This window comes from Neophocaena asiaeorientalis, unplaced genomic scaffold, assembly GCF_003031525.2.
Source record: "Neophocaena asiaeorientalis asiaeorientalis breed wild unplaced genomic scaffold, Neophocaena_asiaeorientalis_V1.1 scaffold280, whole genome shotgun sequence".
In the NCBI taxonomy this organism is placed as follows: Eukaryota; Metazoa; Chordata; class Mammalia; order Artiodactyla; family Phocoenidae; genus Neophocaena; species Neophocaena asiaeorientalis.
In genome coordinates, this window is record NW_020185321.1 from 3,265,619 (window position 1) to 3,290,467 (window position 24,849).

A 24,849-nucleotide genomic window follows, 5' to 3' on the forward strand; every position below is an offset into this window, starting at 1 on the left:
AGCCGTGAGCACGACTATATTCAGAGTCCTGTGAGTCCTGGAGAATCACCAATCCCGGGGGTGGTCTTGGGGACCCCTGACACAGGGTCCTTTGCCTCCCAGCAGGCTTGGGGTCTTCATGCAAAGTGGTCTCTGCATATCAGGACGAATTGTCCCAGGCCTGCCCTGGTCAGGCCAAAAGCTCCCCCAACCGGGCACCATAATTTCATATAACAGTGCAAGGCCTTTCTATGAATTCGCTGTCTTACTAATAACATTTGTTTCAAGGGGACTTTCCACCCCTGCTTATCCTGAAAAACTGTGGACACATTTCTTACTGAAAGTATTTTATCTCCGCCGCAGCACGCACCCTTCACTTTGGTACCCCGATTGTTCCCATCCTATTGTCAGTTATTACCCTGCTCTGTTCTCATCCTATCCTGCAGTTATCTCCCTTCAGTGTGATCAGAGTTGCTTGCGCCCCACTGTTGGGAGTGCTCAAATTTGTCTTAACTGCCCCCTTTAGGTGGACACAGACTGTTGCCGGTGTGTTTGCCGTCTGTCCCCTCTAACACGTGACAAACATTTTTCATGCATGCCACAACTCAGATTATTTCCTTAAGGGAGACCCCCTCAGGATAGAATTGCTGGGTCAAACAGTGGGAACTTGTAAAAAGTTCTTGAAAGATCTTGCTAGATTTTGTGGCGCCTCTTTGGCCGGTAGAGAATGAGAAAATTACCCGTTTGCAGCTCTGCCCTCAGAGCCGCCTCTTTCCATCGGCCACTGTGGGATCGAGGGGGAGTTTTCCCGGGGTTGCCGGCGAGGGTGTCCTTCCTGCTTTGGGGGTGGAGGGGAAGTCCTTTTGCCCCTCTGAGCTGGGTGAGAGTCATAGGGCAAGGTTCTCAGGTTCTCAAGGTTCTCAGACAAGCCCAGGGCTGATGTTGAACTCAATCACAGCTTCAGCCGACACCTCAGTGACCTCTGGCCCTCTCCCCCTCTCTCCTGCTGATCTGAGGACGCTGTGGATGGATCTATGGTTCGGAATTTTGAGCCGGGGCCCGGAGCTCCTGTTTTAGAATGCAGCGTCACGGCTGACAGCAGAAGGTGACTTGCCCTCATTTTACTCTGGTCAGGAAAGTGAGAGGGAAGAGTAGGCCAGCACACAGCACGCTCGGGTCAGTTCACTGTCTCTTAAGCAAATACCCAACCTTACTCCCATATATCGGTCTCATGGTTCCCATCTTTTGCTGTGAGAATCAAGTAGATGTGATAACTCTTTGAAAATTTAAAATGCTAAAAAGGCAAATTTTATTGTGGCTAAAGCCAGTCTGAATGTTCTTCACGGAGTTTATTTCCTGCAGTCACACCTGTGGACTGGGTCAGCTGCGAGGCTCACTAGCGGTTCAGTCCAGGACCTCATTTCACAGGGGAAGCTGAGACGTAGGAAGAAGAGGGAAGCCCAAGCTGTCACCTGGGGAGCGTCGGGGCTGGGAGGCAGCCTAGGGGTTGGGAGGCAGCCTCTGGGATGCACTTGCATTTACCCCTCACACAGATGTGAGACGGGCCTTTAAAAGGGGATTTGCTTTAAAGTGGATTCACTTTTATCCTGAGTAGCAGCTACAAAATTAGTCTGCTAGTGAAAACTAGTGTGGGAATTTAAGTTTCGTGGGAATTTATCTTACATAGAGGACAGAGATTGTCACAGAAACATGCAATATAAGAAGACAAGGGCACACTTATATTATTTTACTAAATGTACAAGAAAGCATTTCAGAATGAGATGAGCTACGAAAGTCTTTTCCTGTAAAAATATAGACAAATGACCAGAGAAAGAAGTGACTGATCCTTGTGAGTTGTAGCTCCTTCTAGAAGAAGACAATTACAGGACAGAAGAAATGATACCTTTAATGCCCCAGATATAAAAGAACATATTTGTGTGACTGAGGGATTAAGGAAGAGAATGGTGCTGTGGTACCTTCTGTGTTAGGGGCTCTCTGTTTTCACTGAGAACCTGTGTTCTCCGGTGGCGGGGGGGGGCGCTCATGGAACATCTTTAGGAAGATTCAGGTATTATTTGCAATCTTGGTCCTAAACTATAGAAATTTTCTGTAAAAATTTCCTATTTTTTTTTTCATAGAAACCACAGGCATAATAATCTGGGTCATTAAGACCCTATGTTTGTCATTTTATTTCCAGAATTATTGCAGCATCTTATGACAAAACAGTGAGGGCTTGGGACCTTGAAACAGGCAAGCTGCTGGTACGTATGCTTTGCCCTAGTGGAGACATCACAGCGCAAGGTCTTTTTGTAAAATTAACTTTTATGGGAGTATAGTTGCTTTACAATGTTGTGCTGGTTTCTACTGTACAGCAAAATGAGTCAGTTATACATATACATATATCCCCTCTTTTTTGGATTTCCTTCCCATTGAGGTCACCGTGGTGCACTCAGCAGAATTCACAGCACAGGGTCTTGACTGGGCCTTAAGTGGCCTTGAGCTGGGCATGGAGTGTGAAGGGTAGCCAATCTTTCAGGAAAGGAAAATTTTCTCAGGGACCCAAAATGATGGAGGGTGGGCTTCAGGGAAGGGAAGCTTTCTGAAGCAGGCAGAAGAGGGCTCTCTTTGAGGGATGGGGAGGATGTGGAAGAAGGGAAGAAGTGGAGGTGGGGGTGGGAGGTGGCATTCCAGGTGGAGGGAACTGCATGGGAAAAGAGACCCTCCCCTAGGGATGTCTGCTTTTGATGGGGCAAGAGGCAGAGCTGAGGCTTTGGGACAAAGGCCATGCACGTGGCCAAAGCACGAGGCTTCTGGGCCCTTCCCAATCTGTCCTCCATCTAAGAAGTTACCACCATCCATCCATCCAAACTGGCCCGATATCCCCATCTCTCTTCTGCCTGGTACCCAGGCAGCCCTGACACTGCTCCAGGGGTTCCTCAGGGTCTCCTGTCCCATCCCCATCGCCCTTCCCCCAGCAGCTTCTCATCACCTCTCCTCTCCCTTCCTCCTCTTTTCTCTCCTTAAAAAAAAAAATCTTCCTTCCTGGTGTGAAGATCAATTTATACTCATTATAAACAATTTTTGGAAAGACAAGATAAGCCAAGTTCAAAAAAACAAACACAGAAACCTTAAAACAACTCCCAGAGATTACAATTAACACCTTGGTGTCTCTTTTCCTATACACATGTTAAATGTGAACACGGGCAAGTATATTCTGTTGGCAACATAGTGTCATTATATACTAGCAGATATAGGAGCATCAGTTACTCCTGACTTTGAGCATTTTCCCAAATGCTTATTTCTAATTTATTTATTTGGCTGCACCGGGTCTTATTTGCGGCATGTGGGATCTTCGTTGCTGCGTGTGGCAACAAAGTTGCCACATGTAGGATCTAGTTCCCTGACCAGGGATCGAACCCCAGCCCCCTGGGCCCCCTGCATTGGGAGTACTGGACCACCAAGGAAGTCCCTATTTTGTTTTTAAATAAGTCCATTTGTATCATTTTTTTAGATTCCACGTATAAGTGGCATCATGTGATATTGGTCTTTCTCTGTCTGACTTACTTCACTGAGTACAATAATTTCTAGGTCCAACCGTGTTGCTGCAAATGGCAATAATTCATTCTTTATGGCTGAGTAATATTCCATTGTATATTTATACCACATCTTCTTTATCCATTCATCTGTTAATGGACTTTAGGTTGCTTATCCACACTCTTTCCGTTATTATTCTGATGATGGCTATTCTGAACAGTGTGAGGTGATACCTCATTCTGGTTTTGATTTGCATTTCTCTAATAATTAACGACATTGAGCATCTTTTCATGTGCTTTTTGGCCATCTGTATGTCTTCTTTGGAGAAAGCCCTGGTTTCTTTTATGACCTAGTCATACAGTATCCCTTCTGCCATATTGTATTCAAAGAAATGGGTCACTAAGTTGAGCCCACACTCTTGCGGCAGGTAATTAAACTCCAGCCTGTGGAGGGAGGACTATCAAAGAATTGGTGGGCATATTTAAAAACCTTCACAATGGCAATACCATAATTTAGAACATACAGAGAGATCCTCCTTTCCTAAATATGTTGAGTAGCTCTTCGTCCCAAGGGGCTGAGGCTGTAGGGTCTTGTCCACAGGGCAGACATTCAATAAACACTTACCAAACTGAACAAGAAAAAAGTTGGCCAGGGGGCATTCCCTGGCGGTCCAGTGGTTAGGACTCTGCGCTTTCACTGCTGAGGACTTGGGTCCAATCCCTGGTCGGGAAGCTAAGATCCCACAAGCCACTTGGTGCAGCCAAAAGAAAAAAAAAAAAAGAATAAAGTTGGCCATTACTAGAACCTTGCTGCCAGTTCTGCTAGGTGCTTGCTATCCTTGTTCATCTGTCCTAGACACACATTAATTACATTTATTAATTAAAAATTAATTCATGAAAACTAAACAAACAAAAATTCAGTTCCTTATCTGCACCAGCCTATTACAAGTACTCCATGGCCACATGTGGCCAGTGGCTGGCATACTGAACAGTACATAGAACATTTCAGAAAGTCCTGCTGGAATGCTGGGCTAGAGAGAAAACCTTTGGATTGTTGCCCTATTTCAGTGGAAGCTCAGTCATGAAACCTTCATAGTCTCCTGTAAGATTTCCCCCGATGGTAAATACGTGGTCTCAGGCTTGGATGTGGACCATGGAATATGTATAACAGACGCGGAAGACACCACCACCGTGTCCCACATCAAAGGTGAGTTTGTGTGGGCTCCCTGCTCTATTCTGTCTGTGGTAACAGCCACTTGTCACTTGACAGACAGTGACTTTCGATTGCTTTGTTTGGTGAACCTGCAATGCTATGAATCACATCATTAAATATGGGACATTGATTGATAAATGCACAGGCAGTTAAAACTAAGACTGCTTAAGGATTTTCCGTTCAGTCTCGTGCTTGTAATAAATGAAGCAGTGCTCTGCTCCAACCTCACGTGGACATTTAAAGCCCAATTCTTTATTGAGTCCCAGCCTTCTTAACATTTTGATCTGTAATTTTTAAATATAAAAATAATTATCACAATGATTATTAATATTGCACGTAAAGTATTTATTGTCGTGTTTTACAATGCTGATGATTTGCAATATTATTATTATTAATTGTCATGTAGAAAGAAACAAATTCAGACAATTAGAAAAAGAACAGAATGGCATCTCCTGAAAAAAAAAATCATCGTATGTCAATTTCCCAGTTGTAATCCTATGTAATGATTATGCAAGATGTTATCACTGGGGGAAACTGGGTGATGGGATCTCTGTATTATTCCTTACAACTGCATGTGAGTTAACAGTTATCTCAAGTTAAAAATTACATAATCATTGTAAAAAAAAAATTAGTAAGTGTGTAAAGTAAAAAGTGCAAGGCTGCCGTACCTCTTTGGACTCTCCCCTGGAGGTACATATTATTAACAGTACATTGCTGGGTGCCCTTCGTGTGTGTGTGTGTGTGTGTGTGTGTTTGCACACACACAGTACTACTTCCCACGTGCATTTAATGTATTTTTATCAGCATGGCACCGTGATAGGTGCACTGCCCCACAGCTTGCGTATTTCCTTAATGTATCACCGCACACTCCACCTCTCCTCACGCTCGGAGTTCTAGCTGCACGCCACGCCCCTCCGTGCTCTGTCCCCACGCCGGACCCACGCTCGGAGTTCTAGCTGCACGCCACGCCCCTCCGTGCTCTGTCCCCACGCCGGACCTTGGCGCGTGCTCTTCCTTCTGCCTAGAGCACTCTTCCTTTCCTGCTTCCCTCCATAACTTTTAGGTCCCTTCCTCGACCTCTCGGGGCTGGGCCAGGCTTCCTTCTGCTGGCTGGGAGCCGTGGCACATGCTGCAGATCGTTGCCTGCTCAAGGGTGTCTCCGCATCCACGTGGGCGCTCGGCAGGGACAGCGGCAGGGGCGGGGGGCAGTGCTCCTTCTCCAAAGCCTGGCTCACGGCAGGCACTTTGTGTGAGTGCAGAGTCCCTTGTGAAAACCAGAGTTGCATCTCTGTAATATTGTCAGTCTAGGGGAGCAGGGAGAGCCTCTGCCTCCCTTGGAGCCTGTGTCCCAGAGTATGGAACGCACGGTAACGAGTCACTTTCCTTGTGCCTCAGATCATCACAGGATGTCGGTCACAGCGTGCTGCTTTGACCCAGACAGCCAGAAGGTGGCTTCCGTCTCACTGGACAGGAGCATCAAGATCTGGGATGTGACATCCCAGGCCACGCTGCTCACCATCACCAAGTGAGGAGGCCCTGCGAGGCCGGGCAGCATCCTGCAGCGGGGAGGTGGGTGGGAGTCCCCCCTTCACGCCCTCCTGGATTCGGCCTGTGCCCCTTTGGCTCCCCAGCTGGTGTCAATGTAGGACATCTCCAACTCTGGTCCGCTGGTGCTGTGAGGAGGCTGGAGATGGAGAAAGGGAAGGGGACAGACAGGCAGGGGGAAACCACTAGCTGTGGTTCCTGGGCTGGGACGGCCCTCAGATGCATTCATTTCAGTGTGACCCAACACTGGTAAGCATTGGGCAGTGTTACAGGGACACCTGTACCTGACAGGTACAGGACAGCTGGCAGGGACACCTGCCCTGCTCCTTAGACCTACTCCGTGGTGGCAGTGAGGAGGGTGACACAGCAGAAGCAGCCGCAGCTCCAGCTGTGGGTGTCACAATCCACTCCACTTTGTTTCCCCAAGGAGGGTGGAAAGGGAGCTAAGGAAAATGTCTATTGGTATACTGGATTGACCCACATTTGTGAATTTTCTGGAAATGTAGCTTTTAGCAAGAAAACATAGAGACAAGGATTCTCAGGGCTACAGGACAGGGCTGGCTTCATGGCATGAACCTCTGAAGTTACACAGAGCTCCACACACAGAAAGTCTCACACTTGATTTCATGCTCTGCCGTTGATATGTTGAAATTCTTCATTTTTGAACAAGGGACCTTGAATTTTTTATTTTAAAAGTATGTAATTTACTTTTTGAAAATGTAAAGCGTACAACACAGTACACAATTTAAAAGGTACAAAAGGATATATAGTGAAAAATCTCTCTCTTACCTGTCTCGTAACCATTGTCTCCCCAGAAGCCATCATTCTTCCCCCTTCTTTCCTGCCTGCTGGCTGCCTTCCTTAACAGCTTTATTGAGATATAATTCATACACATCATACAGCTCACCCATTTCCAGTGTACAATTCAGTGGTTTGGGGGATATTACATTATTATTTTTTTAATTGTGGTAAAATATAGAATTTTAACCATTTTCAACTTATTTCACTGACATTACATTTACAATATTGTGCAACCATCACCACTTTCTATTTCCAAAACCCTTGTATCACCCAAACCGAAACTCGGTACCCATTAATAATAATTCCCCACTCCCCGCAACCCTAGCCCCTAGTAACCTCTGTTCTACTTTCTGCCTCTATGAATTTTCTTATACTAGAAATTTCAAATGAATGGAATCATACATTATTTGTCCTTTTGTGTCTGGCGTATTTCATCTAACATAATGTAGTTTTTTTTTTTTAACATCTCTATTGGAGTATAATTGCTTTACAATGGTGTGTTAGTTTCTGCTTTATATCAAAGTGAATCAGCTATACATATACATATATCCCCATATCTCTTCCCTCTTGCGTCTCCATCCCTCCCACTCTCCCTATCCCACCCCTCTAGGTGATCACAAAGCTCCGGGCTGATCTCCCTGTGCTATGCAGCTGCTTCCCACTAGCTGTCTATTTTACATTTGGTAGCGTATATATGTCCATGCCGCTCTCTCACTTTGTCCCAACTTACCCTTCCCCCTCCCTATGTCCTCAAGTCCATTCTCTAGTAGGTCTGCGTCTTTATTCCCGTCTTGCCCCTAGGTTTTTCATGCCCTTTTTTTTTAGATTCCATATATATGTGTTAGCATACGGTATTTGTTTTTCTCTTTCTGACCTACTTCACTCTGTATGACAGACTCTAGGTCTATTATGGACACTTAGGTTGCTTCCATGTCCTGGCTATTGTAAATAGAGCTGCAATGAACATTGTGGTACATGACTCTTTTTGAATTATGGTTTTCTCAGGGTATATGCTCAGTAGTGGGATTGCTGGGTCGTACCGTAGTTTTATTTTTAGTTTTTTAAGGAACCTCCGTACTGTTCTCCATAGTGGCTGTATCAATTTACATTCCCACCAACAGTGCAAAAGCGTTCCTTTTTCTCCACACCCTCTCCAGCATTTATTGTTTGTAGATTTTTTGATGATGGCCATTCCGACTGGTGTGAGATGATATCTCATTGTAGTTTTGATTTGCATTTCTCTAATGATTAATGATGTTGAGCATTCTTTCATGTGTTTATAGGCAATCTGTATATCTTCTTCGGAGAAATGTCTATTTAGGTCTTCTGCCTGTTTTTGGATTGGGCTGTTTGTTTTTTTGATATTGAGCTGCATGAGCTGCTTGTAAATTTTGGAGATTAATCCTTTGTCAGTTGCTTCATTTGCGACTAATTTTCTCCCATTCTGAGGGTTGTCTTTTCGCCTTGTTTATGGTTTCCTTTGCTGTGCAAAAGCTTTGAAGTTTCATTAGGTCCCATTTGTTTATTTTTGGTTTTATTTCCATTTCTTTAGGAGGTGGGTCAAAAAGGATCTTGCTCTGAGTTATGTCATAGAATGTCCTGCCTGTGTTTTCCTCTAAGAGTTTGATAGTGTCTGGCCTTACATTTAGGTATTTAATCCATTTTGAGTGTATTTTTGTGTATGGTGTTAGGGAGTGTTCTAATTTCATTCAAACATAATGTTTTTAAGGTTTATATATGTTATAGCCTGTATTAGAATTTCATTCCTTTTTATGACTGAACAATATTCCATTGCATGTATATACCACATTTTGTTTCTCTATTTATCTGTTGAGGAACACGAGTTGCTTCTGTCTTTTAGCTGTTGTGAATAATGCTTCAATGAACACTGGTGTACAAATATCTGTTCAATTCCCTTCTTTCAATTCTTTTGGCTATATATCTAGAAGAGGAATTTCTGGATCATGTGGTAATATTTTGTAAAGCTTTTTGAGAAACTGGCACCTTGCATTTTAATCTTGCACTGGGCCCTGCAAATTATATAGCTGGTCTTACTAGAGAAGTTTGAAAATTCATAATCTCAACTGATTTTGAAGCTTGCAAGGAATAAACACAAGTACTTTGTTATAATTTTTTTGCATCAGTTGTCAAACATAATTTAGAAAACTCAAGAGGAGAAGGAAAATCTACTGTATTTACCCATACTTTTGCTTAGCATGTTCTATTTTCTGATATTCCAAGTTTCCTTCTTTAACCATTTTCTTTCTGTTTAGAAAAATTTCCTTTAGCTATTCTTTTAGGGTAGGTCTGAGGGCAACAAATTCTCTTTGTTTTCCTTCATCTGAAAATGTCTTGATTCCTCCTTCAATCCTGAAGGATATTTTTTTGCTGGATATAGAAATCTGTGCTGACAGTTCTTTTCTTTCCTCATTTGAAAACTGTCATATCACTTTTTTCTGACCGCCATGGTTTCTGATGAAGAATCCAATGCCGTTCAAATAGTTTTTCCCCTATAAGTAAGGTGTCATTTCTCTTTCATTGCTTTCAAGATTTTTTTCTTTTTCTCTACTTTTCAAAAGTTTAATTACAATGTGTCTGTGTATAGATTTCTTTGGGTTTATCCTACTTGGGCTTCACTCCGCTTTTTGAATCTGTCCTTTGCCAAGTTTGGTAAAATTCTAGACAATTTCTTTGATTATTTTTTCAGCTCTATGTTATTTCTCCTTTTCTTCTGAGATGCTGATTACCCAAATGTTAGGTATTTTCTTATAGTCTCACAGGTTTCTGAGGCTCTGGTTTTTTTCAGTCTATTTTTTGGATTGGTTAATGTATATTGTCTGTCTTCATATTTACTGATTATTTCCTCTGTCTTCTCCATTGAGGGTTTTTGTTGCTGTTGTTGTTTTTGTTATTGTATTTTCAGTTCTAAAATTTCCATTTGGTCATTCTTTATACCTTCTATTTCTTTGCTGAGGCTTTCAATCTTTTTGTTTATTTCAAGCACGATTGTAATTGTCCATCAAAGCATTTTTGTGATGGCGGCTTAAAAATCCTTGTCAGATAATTCTAACATCTGTGTCATCTCAGTATTGGCATCTGTTGACTCTCTTTCCCATTCATGTTGAGATTTTCCTAGCTCTTAGTATGATGAGTGAATTTCAGTTTCATCCTGGGCATTTTGAGTATTGCATTACGAGACTCTAAATCTTACTTAAATCTTCTGTTTTAGCAGGCTACCTCATTAGAGCCTGGCAAGGGTGGCAGTCTAGACTCTAGACTTTGCTGACAGGGGTGGAGATGGGATTGCAGTTTTTCCCAAGATTTTTCACTGGAGTAAGGCAGGCATTGTGTAAAGGTTTTCTGTCTTACTAGGCTATCCCTTTGGCTAGGGAGAACAGGCTTTTCTTGGGAGCTTTTTATCCAGTCCCTATTGTTTTGGGGGTTGCAGGCTTTCCCAATACCCAGTCCAGGATGTAAGAAACAAAAAGAAAACTACAGGGACTCAACAGCATGCCATCCTTGGGTCCCAAGATCCTTAGCTGGTCTCCCTTCTCTTCTCCACCTTTTGCAGTCTTCTGTTTGCTTTATAAATGCCCAGGGTTATTAGCTGTACTTTTAAAAAAAAATAAATTTATTTATTTTATTTATTTATTTTTGGCTGCATTGGGTCTTCATTGCTGCACGCGGGCTTTCTCTAGTTGCGGAGAGCGGGAGCTACTCTTTGTTGCAGTGCATGGGCTTCTCATTGCGGTGGCTTCTCTTGTTGCCGAGCCAGGCTCTAGGCACATGGACGTCAGTAGTTGTGGCACGCGGGCTCAGTAGTTGTGGCACACGGGCTGAGTTGCTCTGCGGGGTTGCTCTGAGGCATGTGGGATCTTTCCGGACCAGGGCTCGAAACTGTGTGCCCTGCATTGGCAGGCGGATTCTTAACCACTGTGCCACCAGGGAAGCCCCTGTTAGCTGTACTTAACAGGAGGAAAGGGGAGCAGTACATTGACTCCATCTTGTCCAGAACGTTTTCCCCAAACTTTTGCACTAAGTAAAATGGTCTTTTATGTTATGTGGAGTTTATCTGAAATGAGAGCCGCATCCTGGAAAAGAGAGAGAGCCTTGGTTTAAACCTCAGCGACAGTCTCTGGATTCAGAGGAGGGCTTGTTATTCACCTCCAGTATATTGCTGGGATGGTTCTTGCCCCACCAGGCACTGGGATTTGGACATTTTAAGCCTGGATACCCCTGGGAAGCCGACATTTCTTCTCCTTTGATCCTACTCAGTTTGTGAGCTTCAGAGAACTAAGAGTCTAAAACTCTGACTTGAGCTCTAGAAAACAGTTTTGTTCAACCTTTTCTTCATTTAGATGAATTGATATTATAATCCAGGCTACTCAGAGATGCTCAATTATGTTTATAAGTTTGCTTGAAAACTCTCTTTGTAACAGGAGATGACAGTCACAGGGAAAATACTTTGAAGATCATAACAAATCAAAGAAAAGCAAAATTCTGACAATTCTTTTCTGTAAAAAAATAAGATATTTAAAAATTGAGAATGGGGCTTCCCTGGTGGCGCAGTGGTTGAGAGTCCGCCTGCCGATGCAGGGGACACGGGTTCGTGCCCCGGTCCGGGAAGATCCCACATGCCGCGGAGCGACTGGGCCCGTGAGCCATGGCCGCTGAGCCTGTGCGTCCAGAGCCTGTGCTCCGCAACGGGAGAGGCCACAACAGTGAGAGGCCCGCGTACTGCAAAAAAAAAAAAAAAAGGAATGGGGTCACAGGGTATCAGCTCCAATGCCCCCTCCACTCACCTCCCCTTTAGTGTGTCCTCGGATCCTCCAGGAGTGATGTACTAACGTGTGCACCCTTCCATATATGTTTCAGAGCACACACCAATGCAATCTCAAACTGCTGTTTTACCTTCAGTGGCCATTTCCTGTGTACAAGCTCTTGGGATAAAACCTTAAAAATATGGAACATCCACACAGGGGAGTTTCGAAACCGTGGAGCCTGTGTGACTCTGATGCAGGGTCATGAAGGTTCTGTGAGCTCCTGCCACTTTGCCAGAGACAGTGAGTAATTAAATGTTGAAGGATTCCACACCCGTGGGAGTGCTGGGGTAGAGTTCCTCACGTCCCATTCATGTGGACTTTCCTTAGTATAAAGAGGTGATTTCCAATGATGCCAGTGGTGAGGGTGGATTTATTTTCCCCAAGAACAGAAAAGCCAAGAGGGAGATTCATACGCACAAGTTTGCAAATGATGGAAACTCAGTTTGATATAGCTTAAGCAACAAGATAAATCTGTTAACATTTTTTTCAAATCTATTTTTTTTCTTTTTAACATCTTTATTGGAGTATAATTGTTTTACAATGGTGTGTTCGTTCCTACTGTATAACAAAGTGAATCAGCTATACATATCCCCATATCCCCATATCCCCTCCCTCTTGCATCTCCCTCCCACCCTCCCTATCCCACCCCTCTCGGTGGTCACAAAGCACCGAGCTGATCTCCCTGTGCTATGCAGCTGCTTCCCACTAGCTATCTATTTTACATTTGGTAGTGTATGTATGTCCATGCCACTCTCTCACTTCATCCAGAAGCTGGTCACCCTTCAGGAGGGCTGTGTTCAGACAGACAATGCTCTCAGGAAGCCAACCCTTCCGCTCTATCCTTCAGCTCAGCTTCTCTCTTGTATTGACCTTTCTCCTCAAGGAGGCAAAGATGGCCTCTGGCGGTCCAGGCCAACAAAGGTTCTGGTCACTGGCAATCCTAGAGAAAGAGAAAACCTCTTTCTGGTGGTACCCGTACAAGTCCCAGGGAAGACTCGCATTGGCTCAGCTGGGGATACATGCCCATCTCTGAACCAACCCCTTTAGCAGGGGATGAAAGGCTCTGATTGGCCGTGCCTGCGGGACTTGCCCATCCTTAGAGCTGGAGGTCAGAGTCGGTACCCTCTGAACCAGAGGCACTGAGAATATGTGAGGGGTGTTTCTGCATGGGACATTGGAGAGCTGTTTCCAGATGAAGGGGCCTGGATGTGACCAGGAGCAATGCCATGAAGCAGCCAGGGGCAGCTGGCCCCAGTGAGAGCTGTGACTGCTCCCGACACCCAGGAGCCAAATGTTATGACTATACTCCGCGGTCCTCGTGGGGAGTGGGGCTTGCTCTGTGTGTCAAGGGGAGTACCCAGCCAATATGCATACAGTCAGGGCCTGGCTTGAGAAACATTTCCCTCTTCAGAAGCAGCCTCTGTGTAAGTCAGACCCCTCTGTGAGGTGCCCCACCAGCTTCTGTCCTTGGCATTATAGGTTTCAGAGTTGCATATAGTCAGTCAATCATCACTATTTGCGGATTCTGTGTTTGTAAATTTACCTACTGGGTAAAATTTATTTGTAAGCCTAAAATCAATACTCATGGCACTTTTGCAGCCACCCATAGATACGTGCAGAGCGGCAACAAGCTTGCCATGTGCGCACGGTCCCAGCCGAGGCTGAACAAGGTGACCCTCCGCCTTCTCCTTTCAGTTCTCTTATCATAAGGTGTCCTTGCTGTGATCTATTTAGTCGCACTTTTTTGCATTTTGTGCTCTTTGTTGATGATTTTGCTGTTTAAAGGGGCCCCCCAGCGTAGTGCTGAAGTGCTGTCTAGTGTCCTAACTGCAAGAAGCCTGTGACGTGCCTTACAGGGAAAACACATGTTAGATACGCCTCGTTCAGACATGAGTTATAATGCTGATGGCCATGAAATCAATGTTAATAAATAAGCAATATGTATCAACTAAGGTGTCATTAAACAGAAACAGACAGAAAACAAGGTTATGTACTGATGGGTTAATGAAAATGCTGTAACCAGAGGCTCACAGGAACCTAACCCTGCATTTCCCCTAAGACCAATCATCACTCATTGAGTGTGATGACTTTGTAGAACGCGACTACCATGAATATCGAGCGTCAACTGTAATTGATTGGGGGTTGTTGAGTCACACCCGGAAGGGGTTTGCGTGTCCTCAGAGTGAGCCACGGTGGCACCTCACAGATGCATCTGCGGCCTGCTTTGGCCTCACCAGAGGAGGAAACAGTTGGTTGAGGAAGGTGACCCCCTGAGACTCTTTCATTTTGTGTTTCAGCCTCTTTGCTTGTGTCTGGAGGGTTCGACAAGACTGTGGCTATTTGGGATGTAGGAGAAGGCTACCGGAAGCTCTCCTTGAAGGTACCAATGCCAGCATCAGTTAGAAGATCTGAGCTTCATTCTTCATTTCATGCTGGGTGCTGGGTGCTGGGGATACAACAGTTAGACAGACCTAAATGTTCGCAATGGAGCAACACCTCTGTGGGCAAGGTCAGACAAGAAACCAACAAACAAATCCTCAATAGTGATGAGCGACACAGAGTAGCCACAACAGGGTGATATGATAGAAACAGACTCCAGGGACTAATCCACAGTGGGAGGGCCTCTTGGAGAAGGTGGCATTTGAGCTGAGAACTGGATGGCAAAGAAAGACTGGATGAGTGAGGATCTTGGGGAAGGGTGTTCCAGGAAGAGGGAGCAGCAAATGCAAAAACTCCGAGGAGGGTCAGTGTCTATGAACAGCAGAAACTACTGTGCAAAAGGTTGAATGCCATCACGAGGCATGCATAGAAAGCTGTGGGGCTTCAGAATGGTGGGTGTCAATGGTGGGTGAGTACTTTTGGCTACAGGTTAGAGGAGACTCAACTTCAAGTGGCTGTATGGTAAGGAGATGGACTGTGCAACACTACGAGAACCCAAAGGTTAGGCAGTCCCAGGACTGGCTACTTCAGTGCCTCTGTTCCAGCTGCCCCCACCCCAAGACTTCTGCATACTCCTTGATCTTGTGATCTCATGGCCGCCTTTGGCTGTGAATGCTTGCATTGATGACTCTTGGTTTCTCTATTTCCTGTGACCCAAATGTGGACTGTGTCCCCTTGATCACCATAAAATTCAGTATCCCAAAGCTGTTCTATCTGACTCTCTTCTCTGTGGGTTTGGAGAGGCAAGGGGAGTTTACATCATAGCACATGAATGGCTTAAGACTGAATGTTCGGGCTTCCCTGGTGGCGCAGTGGTTGAGAGTCCGCCTGCCGATGCAGGGGACGCGGGTTCGTGCCCTGGTCTGGGAGGATCCCACATGCCGCGGAGCGGCTGGGCCCGTGAGCCATGGCCGCTGAGCCTGCGCGTCCGGAGCCTGTGCTCCGCAACGGGAGAGGCCTCAACAGTGAGAGGCCCGCGTACCACACACAAAAAAAAAAGTAAGCAATGTTGGATTCGTGACTTTGTTTTTTTGGTTTTTGTTGTTCTTTCAAAGGTTTTTATTCCTAGGTCCTCTTAAAATTCTACTTTTCTTCAGGGCCATAATGACTGGGTGATGGATGTTGCCATTAGCAACAACAAGAAATGGATCCTGTCTGCTTCAAAGGTAAAAGTGGCCAACCTTTGAGTGACTTAAAATCTCTATCACATTTGTGAGAATTGGTGTTAGCAGAAGTGCATTGTCAAGTAAAATTCCTCAGTCTGAAGGACCGAGCAGCTCAGTCTGAAGGCTACACCTGGCCAGGCCGACACCATCCAGGAAGCGGGAACGTGGAAAGTGGGTCCTTTGCTCATATGGGAAGTTGCCAGGCATTTCTTTGCACAGTTGTCATTTGAACTTCATTGGAGAAAGAACCTGTCCAGACTGGTAAGTGATGGAGCCAACAGGGGGCCTTGGAGGGAAAGGGGTCAGCTTGTGGGCAAGCAGACAACCCCGAGGTTCCAGGTGGGTCTTCCCTCGCTAGTCACAGCATCCTGGGATTCCCGTGCCAATGGCACATAACAGACAGCCCAGGATATCCTGAGGGCTGTCCTTCATGTGTGAGCACCAGAGAAGTGGGGCCCCACCTTGTCCCCCAACCTTTGTTAGAGCCATCTCATTCTCTAGGCTGGGGGTTTCTAGGTGTATAAAAATGTGGGCAAGACTCTGCCGGCCATGATCAACTTCTTAGAGAGCCAATGCAGGATACCATCACACCTGACCAAAAAAACCCCATAATATTATAATACATAATAAAAATTATATGCCGATGTGTTGTTACTTTAGCATAAAACATGAAAAATATTGTCAATTATATCTCAGTAAAGCTGGAAAAAAGTAAAAATACAAGACAAAGTATCAAAAATGAGTGTTTATTTGAAATTATGTCTTATTTACTTTTCTGTTACATAAATGCTATTATTTAAACAAAACAACAACAGGACTAATTAATAACAGTGATTAGTAGTAACTGATAGTAGGATAATTAAGCAAATATGGTTAAGAAAAAAATATATTTTAGGGCTTCCCTGGTGGTGCAGTGGTTGAGAGTCCGCCTGCCGATGCAGGGGATGCGGGTTCGTGCCCCGGTCCGGGAAGATCCCACATGCCGTGGAACGGCCGGGCCCGTGAGCCATGGCCGCTGAGCCTGCGTGTCCGGAGCCTGTGCTCTGCAATGGGAGAGGCCACAACAGTGAGAGGCCCGTGTACCGCAAAAAAAAAAAAAAAAAAAAATTGAGCAGATCATACAGAGGGTTATATATAACCTCACCCTCCGGTTGCCACTTGCATTAAGTGTGGTATATTCATCACAATTGATGAACTAATATTGATATATAATTATTAGTTACAGTCCATGGTTTAAGTTGCACTCTTTGTGTTGTGTGGGTTTTGCCAAACGCATGTCATGTATCCACCATCACAGTATCACACAGAACAATTTCACTGTCCTAAAAACTCCTTGTGCTGCACTGGTGCCGCATCCCTCCCCTTCTTCCCCAGAGCCCCTGGCGACCACTGACCTTTTTACTGTCTCCATATTTTTGCCTTTCCCATAACATTATATCGTTGGAATCATACAGTATGTAGCCTTTTCAGACCGGCTTCTTTCACTTAGAAATTTGTATTTAAGGCTCCTCCATGTCCTTTTTGTGGCTTAACAGTTCTTTTTTTTTTAATCACTGAATAATATTCTATCACATTAATGTACCACAGTTTGTTTATTCTCTTATTCAGGGACATCTTGGTTGCTTCCAGTTTGGGGGACGCGGGACTTCCAGTGCTAAGGCTAGGATGGTGCTAGAGAAACTGGGACAGTTGGTCACCCTAACTGTCCCTCTGCAGGTCGAAGTTGTCCACGTGTAACCTGGATGCCATGCCCCTCCCTGGGTCATCCAAGCCTAACGAACCCATTTTGTAACTGCTGGTTTGCTGTTTAACTTGTTTTAGGATAAGACCATGAGACTGTGGAATATTGAAGAAATTGACCAAATTCCTTTGGTAATCGAGTATAAAAAGGCCCGGGGCTTAAAGCTGAAACAGGTTGGTATTGGGTAAAATGAAGCCAAAGGAAGGCTTTCATTAGTTCTCTCTACAAATTTATTCTTTGAACAAACTGGGCAAGTGGGGATAAAACTATGAACAAACAGATTGACATTTTTGCCCTGAGGGAGCTTACATTTCTAAAAGGGGAGACAAACAATGAATAAAGAAATTAGAAAAATATGTAGTAAGTCACACGATGGTCAGTAGTTTGGAGGAAAATAACATAGGAAACGGGAGTGCGGGCAGTTGCAGCATTCCAAAGGGTGGTCAGGATACGTCTCATTGAGAAGGTGATATTTGTTCAAAGACTTGAAGGGAGTGAGGGAGTGAGCTGTGCAGCTCTTTTAGGGAAAGAACATCCCAGCAAAGGGAAGAGCCCATGTGGAGACCCGGAGGCAGGAGTGAGCCTGGTGCTGAGGACTGGAGTGAGCAGGGTGGGTGGGAGGCGATGAGGCTGGAGGGAGTCCTGGAGGGAGGCTGGCACACAGCTGGACCCCGTGTGGGCCTCCTACGCTCCTGCAGCAGAACCCCGGCCAGGTCCCCAGTGCCCCGTTTCCCATGGGTGGGGCTCAGGTCCCAGTTCTCTAGTGGATGATCATGGCGGGTACATCTTCTGCTTCACCAGGTATAGCCAGGGCTGGCCCTGGGCAGTGGAGGCCAGCCCCTGCTGGGGCCTCACATTGCAGGCACCTGGCTGCCACCTCAAGAGGCTGAGGAGTCCCTGCTGGGCCCTTGTGAATCCTGGAGCTCCCTAGGCCTGTCTCCACTCAGAAGGCCTGGCTGGGAGCCACTGCTTCTGGGGATGGCTAATTGGAGAATGGCACCGGGGGGCAGGGAGGGAAGGGGTGGGACCCAGGTGGAACCCCATCTTTGTGGCCAGCTGGTCCTCATGGCCTTTGTGGCCATGTTGGCCCTTAGGCCCTGGAAGCTGACTGGGTACAGAGCAGTGCTTGTGTCCTCCACCTGCCACCTGGGGAGGGACCCAGGAGCTGCTTCCTCTGAGCCCTGCTGTTCTGGGCTTGGGTCGTGGGAAATGATGCTGTAGAATAAGGCAGGTAAGGGATTGAATTTCTTTCTTGCAAAAGAAATAAAAGAAACCTACCTGAAGTTGTAGCAAAGATGAGCTCGCTGCATTTGACTTGCTCTGATTCAATACGAGAAACTTCAGAGGCCACACTTCCCAGAAGACCTGCCCTGGGCGGGGTTGGCCCCATCTCTCCTGCGGGCTTTGGTGCCCTGGAGCGGGCAAGAGTGGCAAAGCACAGGGGCTTGGAGAGCCAGGGCAGGGGCTTGCCGCCTGCCGGCTCGTCTCAGGGGGACCGTGCTTTGGTGGGAGCCCCGAGAGACCTCTGCCCATGGCCTGAGAGCCCACCCCCTGGTGTTGCTCACTTGTTGGTGGGAAAATGTTGCAAGTGAGCTGTGCCACTGTATCCACTGTCCTCTGGGTGCTTCGGCTCAAAGATGAGGAGGATGCTCAGCACCTTCGTCATCTAGAAAAAAACTCCTGCTTTGTTCAGAAGTCTTGCCTACTTGATTCTCAAAAGTTAGGTATCCCCAGGATGTCGGGGAGTTAGGATAGCCCCTCGGCCCTGTACTTTTGCTCTGCACAGAACAGAGGGTGAGGTTAGATGCCCACCCCAAATCCTCAGCACCATCAAGTGGCTTTCCACTCCTCCCCGCCACCCTGGGACCCCACAGCAGGGGACATGAGCTGGAAGGGCCTGCATAGCTTTTGAGAGGGAAAAGAGCAGGAAGCCTTTGCTTATTCCCTCTCAGTGGCCTGCAGTTTCTATCCTTGTGCACTTAGATCCCCAGAGAGGGCAGGCAGCTCTTGCCTTGGCCTGGCCCAAGGCAGTTGGATCAGGGGGGAGAATTCTAACTGCATGCCTTGATCTCCTCTGATCAGCACCTCCTTTCTACTCTTTTAAAATATTTCATGTCAGTGTGAAGAATGTGACAGGCCTTTCTCCATCTACGAAAGTGACATCTTTTCTGAAACAGTCACCAAATGTGTGTTCTGCCGGATCGATGCAAAAGACTTGTGAACAGAGGCCTCACCATCATCAGAAGGGGAGGTCTCACTGTCAAGGGAGCGCAGCCTGGGTGAGGATGGCTGATGGCCACTGGAGCCTTTGGGTGACTCGAGCACAGGCCACCTGTCATATAGGTTTCGGGGCTCTGCACAGGCCTTTCTCTGGGGCCCCTCCCCAGCGGGTGGGCCTGTCAGGCTGGGGCAGGGGCCACGCTCTGGCTGGGCTCCCACCACTGTGCTGCCTCCTCAGCTCCACAGCCCCTTGGGGGATCCCTCTGTCTTTAGTTTATATGCAGAATAAATATAGATTCTTTTGGAAAACAAGTGTGCATGTGAATTCTAGAAACATTTTTGTTCTTTCTAAATTCTATGTCCTGGTGTCCATCCTGTCTCATTTTTGGAACACATTCTGGTCTCTGGATTTGCCCTGTAAAGCAGCTGTAGCCTCTTCATTGTTGAATGAAGGGGAAGCTGTGTAGCTCCATCTGTGGAGTGGACTGTACCGTGGCACTGTGGGTGCCTCCATGGCTAAGGCTCCCAGATGGTCACTGCTCAGAGCAGAGGAAGGTCTGGTTAGGCAAGTGGGTGGTGGGCATTTCCATCACAGAATACTTCTTGCTCTCCACCCCAGCTTCTTTACTTTCCAGGATGCCCATGCATGTGTACAGCCTCCTTCCTGCTTCCACGCATACAATGTAATCAATTACTTCACAAAGAGCAAGGTATCAGTTAAACGTGAAGGGCTCCCTTTTCCATCTGGTATGGCTTACAGGATTTCCGTCAGATATCTTTAGTATGCCCCTTAGTCCTTTTAAAAAAACTTAGTTGCAGGACTGATTTATTTAATGTTAATGGATTGGCATCCCATCATTCTGCCCATGAGCACCATAACCTGGTAGTCATTGCTTGGGCAGCTCCTGTGCTTGGTGCTACGCTCCTTAATCACAACCAGGATGACTGCCCAGCTTCAGCAGGCTGTTCAGTATTTATGCATTAATTTACGTGAATGATGCATGAACATGGCAAAACTCCACTGCATCAGCCTCCCATCAATTGGGCTCTTTTTGGAAGAGAAGTCTTATCCCTTCTCTGGCACATGAAGACATACATAAATGTATTCTTCCTCACTGCTGTGGAGGATGTCTGGCCTGCATCCACTGTCCCCAGGGACGGGCAGTTAGGTTGCTTCTTGTTTTTAGCTATTACAAACAATGCTGGAGTGAACCTTCTTGTGTACATACTTTTGCAGAGACCTACATTTCTGTGGATTAGGCTCTCCCACTGGAGAAATCGCTGGGTCAATGGATTAGCAGGTTTTGGTTTTGTTGCTGCTCAAAGGCACTCTAAAAAGTGGTGTGATGAAGTGGCTGATGTGTCTGAGTGAGGAGCCCCAGAGGGGCAAGTGAGACACCGGAGTGGGGAGGGCTTTGCCTTCCTCTGGCAGCGGAAACCCTCCACGTACGGTGCTGATGCTCTAAGGCCAGCGGCCTGGGCCCCTTTAAGCTGTTGATCGTTCCGTGCCTGCTCAGGGTCTCTTCAGTGCCCCCGGACTCTCCCCGTGCTCAGGGTCCGCGGAAGAGGCCCAAATGAAGCTATGGGTCTGGTTTCCACCAGCGGGCGGATGAGCCCCCAGAGCTGACGGCGCCGGAGACCCCGGTGGTCAGCGTGCGGCCGAGGAGGGCAACCGGCCTCCTAGGCTGAGGGCGCCAGTGTGATGGGTCCGACACGTGGTCACTGCGGGACCACGGCCGGGTTGAGCCCTGAGCCAACGCTGGGGAGCCGGCGGCCCGGCCGTGCTAGCGGGCCCTGGATCTCCGGACCGGGCCGGGGCTCGGCCTCGCCGGACAGCTTGCGTCAGTTCTGGAGGGCCGAAGACCAGATCTTTCGCGAGCATTCCCCAAAGATGGGCCACCCTGACTCCACGCCGGGGTCGGACACTGCAACGCTGGGAAGACTAGCGGGCCCGGCCCGCCCGCTGCTCACTGCCCGAGCTTCCGGCTTCCGAGTACAACTCCTCGGTCTAAGCCGCCTGCGACGAGGACCTTACACAGCGCATGCGTCAGCCGCCGACAAAATTTGTGCGCGTGCACGCAGCCTATACAGTAAATGGTGATGGGGAACGGACTCTCGCGGTAGTTGTGCGGGCGGCGCCGTGGCTTAGTTGGTTAAAGCGCCTGTCTAGTAAACAGGAGATCCTGGGTTCGAATCCCAGCGGTGCCTCGACCGAGCGTCCCGGCTCTCTTTTTACCCACGCCCTGTTTTGCTCTGCGCCCCTACCCAGTTCCTCCTCTCTTTGAGGGTATGAGGGGCAGCTTAAGAAGCCAATTTAATGCCCCCCTGCCCGCGGCGGTGTGGGGCGCTGGCCCTCCTCGGAGTCAGCCCCTAGCGTTTCCTTGAGCTGCGGGGCATCCTTGATTCGGCCTCCGGAGCAGAGAGGACGTCCCCTGGAGGCGGCGCGGGACTCCCCGGGTGCCGTGGGAACACTCCTGGGGTTAGAGATGCCCCGCAGGGCGAGCAACCTGCCCAGGTTCCGCCGCCGCTGCGTTGGGAGGCCGAGCCCGGGCACTTCTCCGTCGATTTATTCCGGACGCGGCCGACTGGACTTGATACCTCTCACATAGGCCTGCTGACTTACTCCCCTCTCTCCAGCCACGCGATCCGGATCATCATTCCCCAGATTGAAGACTGGGGCTTGCAGAGGTCAAGTGAGGCCCAAAGTCACGGGCACCTGGGAGAGCGGAGGATTGAACCTGGCCAGCTTGACCCTCAGGCTGATGAAAGAATGAAATTTCCAGGGAGGGAAGCTGGAAATTTGGGACTTCCTGTGCCAAATTTAGAGCCGGCTTCTCCAGAGGGCCCGGTGTGAGGCTGAACTCTAAGGCCCGGGGCAGACGGTTGTGGGTCCTGACCCAGAGAAATTGCATCGGAGTCTCTGGGGGTGCAGTGAGGCATTGGAATGAAAAGTTACCCAGGAATTCTCATGTCAAACGAAACAAAATTCAAGTCAGATGCAACAGGACAGTCCCAACGAGCTGCAGAAATTGCAGTTATGGTATCAGCCTGTGTTCCCAATAGACCACCTGCCCCAGAAGCAGCTCCTTTCTCTCCTTCTCCCACGGGTCTGAGTTTAGTGTGTGTGTGTGTGTGTGTGTGTGTGTGTGTGTGTGTGTGTCCTCCCTCTTCTTTGGGGGTCAGTTCTCGCCCTTTGCAACTTGGTTGTTTTTGATTGGCGTTACACAGGAAAACCTGTAGGGATACTTTGAAGCTTTGCATTTCTGTTGGGATCATCCTCCTAATCCAATTGGAGATGAGTTTATTGGTAATAAGGCTTGAGTCACTGTGGCGCTGGTTTTTTTTTTTTTGTTTTGTTTTTTCTGGCTTATCTTTACTGCTAGCCTGAGGTATTCCAGGTCAGTTTTGAGCATTTACCTATTAGGTGGCTAAGGGGAGATGTTGGTTGTGGGTGTGAGTCTGGGTCTTAGGGAGGGTCAGCTGGAGAAAAGCATTTGCGGGTCACCAGTCTTGCGTGCAGCAGTTAACTCTGAAGGTTGTTGCCAGGGTGAGCACTCCTGGGCAGTGAGCAAAGCCAGAAAAGACAAATAGGCCCAGGGTTGAGTGCACCCCTCCTTCTTTTCTTTAAAAATGCCATGCTGTTCCTGCTTGCTGTGCCCTGTGCTTGGAATGCTGTTTCCTGCACCTTTTGCAGAAATGGGTCTTTGTCATCTCCTGGCCTTTAGCAAGTGTATCACCTCTTTGGGAGGCCTCCCCTCACCATGCTCTGTCCAGGAGTCTCTGCCACCCCCCCAGGCCAGCATCCAATACCTCATCCTGCTTATTTCCCTTACAGCCTTTTCACGGTCTGAAATCACCTTGTCTATTGCCCATTTTCTCAAAGAGAATTAAGCCCCGAGAGGTGGGGAGCCACATATGTCTATTTACCTGATGGTTCTTGGAATATAATAGGCATTTGTGGACACATGACTTTTAAAAAATTGGCCACATTCTCTTGATTGGATTATGCATTTTGAGGGTTTTTTTTTGGACAGCTAGCCTGTCTCTTCAAATGCTGTAAGGCAGCAATTCACAAAATGTGGTTCATGGACCCCTAGGGGTCCCTAAGACTCTTTCAGGCGGTCAAACCTGTTTTCATAATGATACTGTTACATCGCTTTATCACTGTGTTGACCTTTGCACTGATGTGCTACAGCAGTCCGCTGGCACCTGAGCAGGAATCAAGGCAGTGGCGCCAGGGGGCCCTAGGGATATTTATTCTTCATGACCACACTTTCACAGAAAAAAAAATTTCCCTTAAGAATGTGCTTATGAAGAGTAAGCATTATTAATTTTATTAAATGTTAACACAAGTACTTTTAATATTTTGTGTGAGGAAATGGGCAGTAGGCAGAAAGCACTTCTGCCGAGTACCGAGGTACAGTGGTTGTTCTGAGAAAAAGTACTCGTGTGATTGTCAGCTGACAAGACCATGTTTTTCGTGGAACAGCATTTCTACTTGAGAAGATAACTGGCAGGCAAACTATGCTTATTCAAACTTGGGTATTTAATAGACATTTTCTTGAAAATGAATAAAGTGAACCTATCACTTCAAAGAAAACAACTGACAGTAATTTGTTGCCAACAATAACATCTGAATTTCCAAGTGAAAACTAAAATTTTAGAAAGGTTTTATATACCATCATGAGTCTGACAGTTTTCCAATATTTAAAATCTTTCTGATGAGATTTGTGGTTATATTAATGAATATATACTTTTGACATTGTATAATGAGATAGGTCAACGTTTGGAAGATATGCGTAATTCAGTGAGCCAATATTTTCCAAATGACCGATGCATGATCCATTTAAAGAGGACAGTCTACCAGTGTATTTTAATGTAACAGAGTACGAAAAGTTCATTGGTACGGTTTCAGATTCCACACTACCATTTACTCAGTTTTGGTGTAGTATAAAAGAATATCCACAATTTTCTGGAAAAGGCTGTTAAAATACTCCTCCCTTTTCCATCTATGGAAAGGACATATGAGGACACATTTCTTCCACTTCAACCAAAATAACATATCACAACAGACTAAATGCAGGAGTGGATATGACAATTTAGCTGCTTTCTGTTAAACCCAACATAAAAGAGATTTGCAAACTGTAAAACAGTGCCATCCTTCTCACTCAATTTTGTTTTATTTTGTAAATAGTTTCATAAAAAATGTTATTTAACATGGAATGGGCTTATTATTGTTATGTTAAAATGAATTAATACATATTTTAAATTCTTCTCAGTTTTAATTTCTAATATCTCAAATATTGATAGATATTCCAAATAAACAAAAACTTATTTGGGATCCTCAATAATTTTTTTTTGTTTGTTTTGTTTTTAATAATTTTTAAGA

At 46.5% G+C, this 24,849-nt stretch overlaps 1 protein-coding gene and 1 non-coding gene across 2 annotated transcripts in view; both read left to right on the top strand.

The window, feature by feature from the left end:
* The window catches only part of WDR88 (WD repeat domain 88), a 36,686-nt gene extending 17,149 nt beyond the window's left edge, over positions 1-19,537 (top strand). Inside the window, exons 3-11 of the mRNA XM_024734077.1 lie at positions 996-1,084; positions 2,177-2,240; positions 4,581-4,719; positions 6,121-6,250; positions 11,947-12,134; positions 14,192-14,274; positions 15,431-15,499; positions 17,321-17,413; positions 19,360-19,537. Of these exons, the coding sequence (XP_024589845.1) occupies positions 996-1,084; positions 2,177-2,240; positions 4,581-4,719; positions 6,121-6,250; positions 11,947-12,134; positions 14,192-14,274; positions 15,431-15,499; positions 17,321-17,413; positions 19,360-19,461 (957 nt within the window). The 3' untranslated portion in view covers positions 19,462-19,537. The remainder of the gene's footprint in view (positions 1-995; positions 1,085-2,176; positions 2,241-4,580; positions 4,720-6,120; positions 6,251-11,946; positions 12,135-14,191; positions 14,275-15,430; positions 15,500-17,320; positions 17,414-19,359) is intronic.
* Positions 19,538-21,594: 2,057 nt separating this feature from the next.
* On the top strand, positions 21,595-21,668 carry TRNAT-AGU (transfer RNA threonine (anticodon AGU)). The gene has a single exon. It is a non-coding gene; the product is annotated as a tRNA-Thr (tRNA).
* Positions 21,669-24,849: the final 3,181 nt, after the last annotated feature.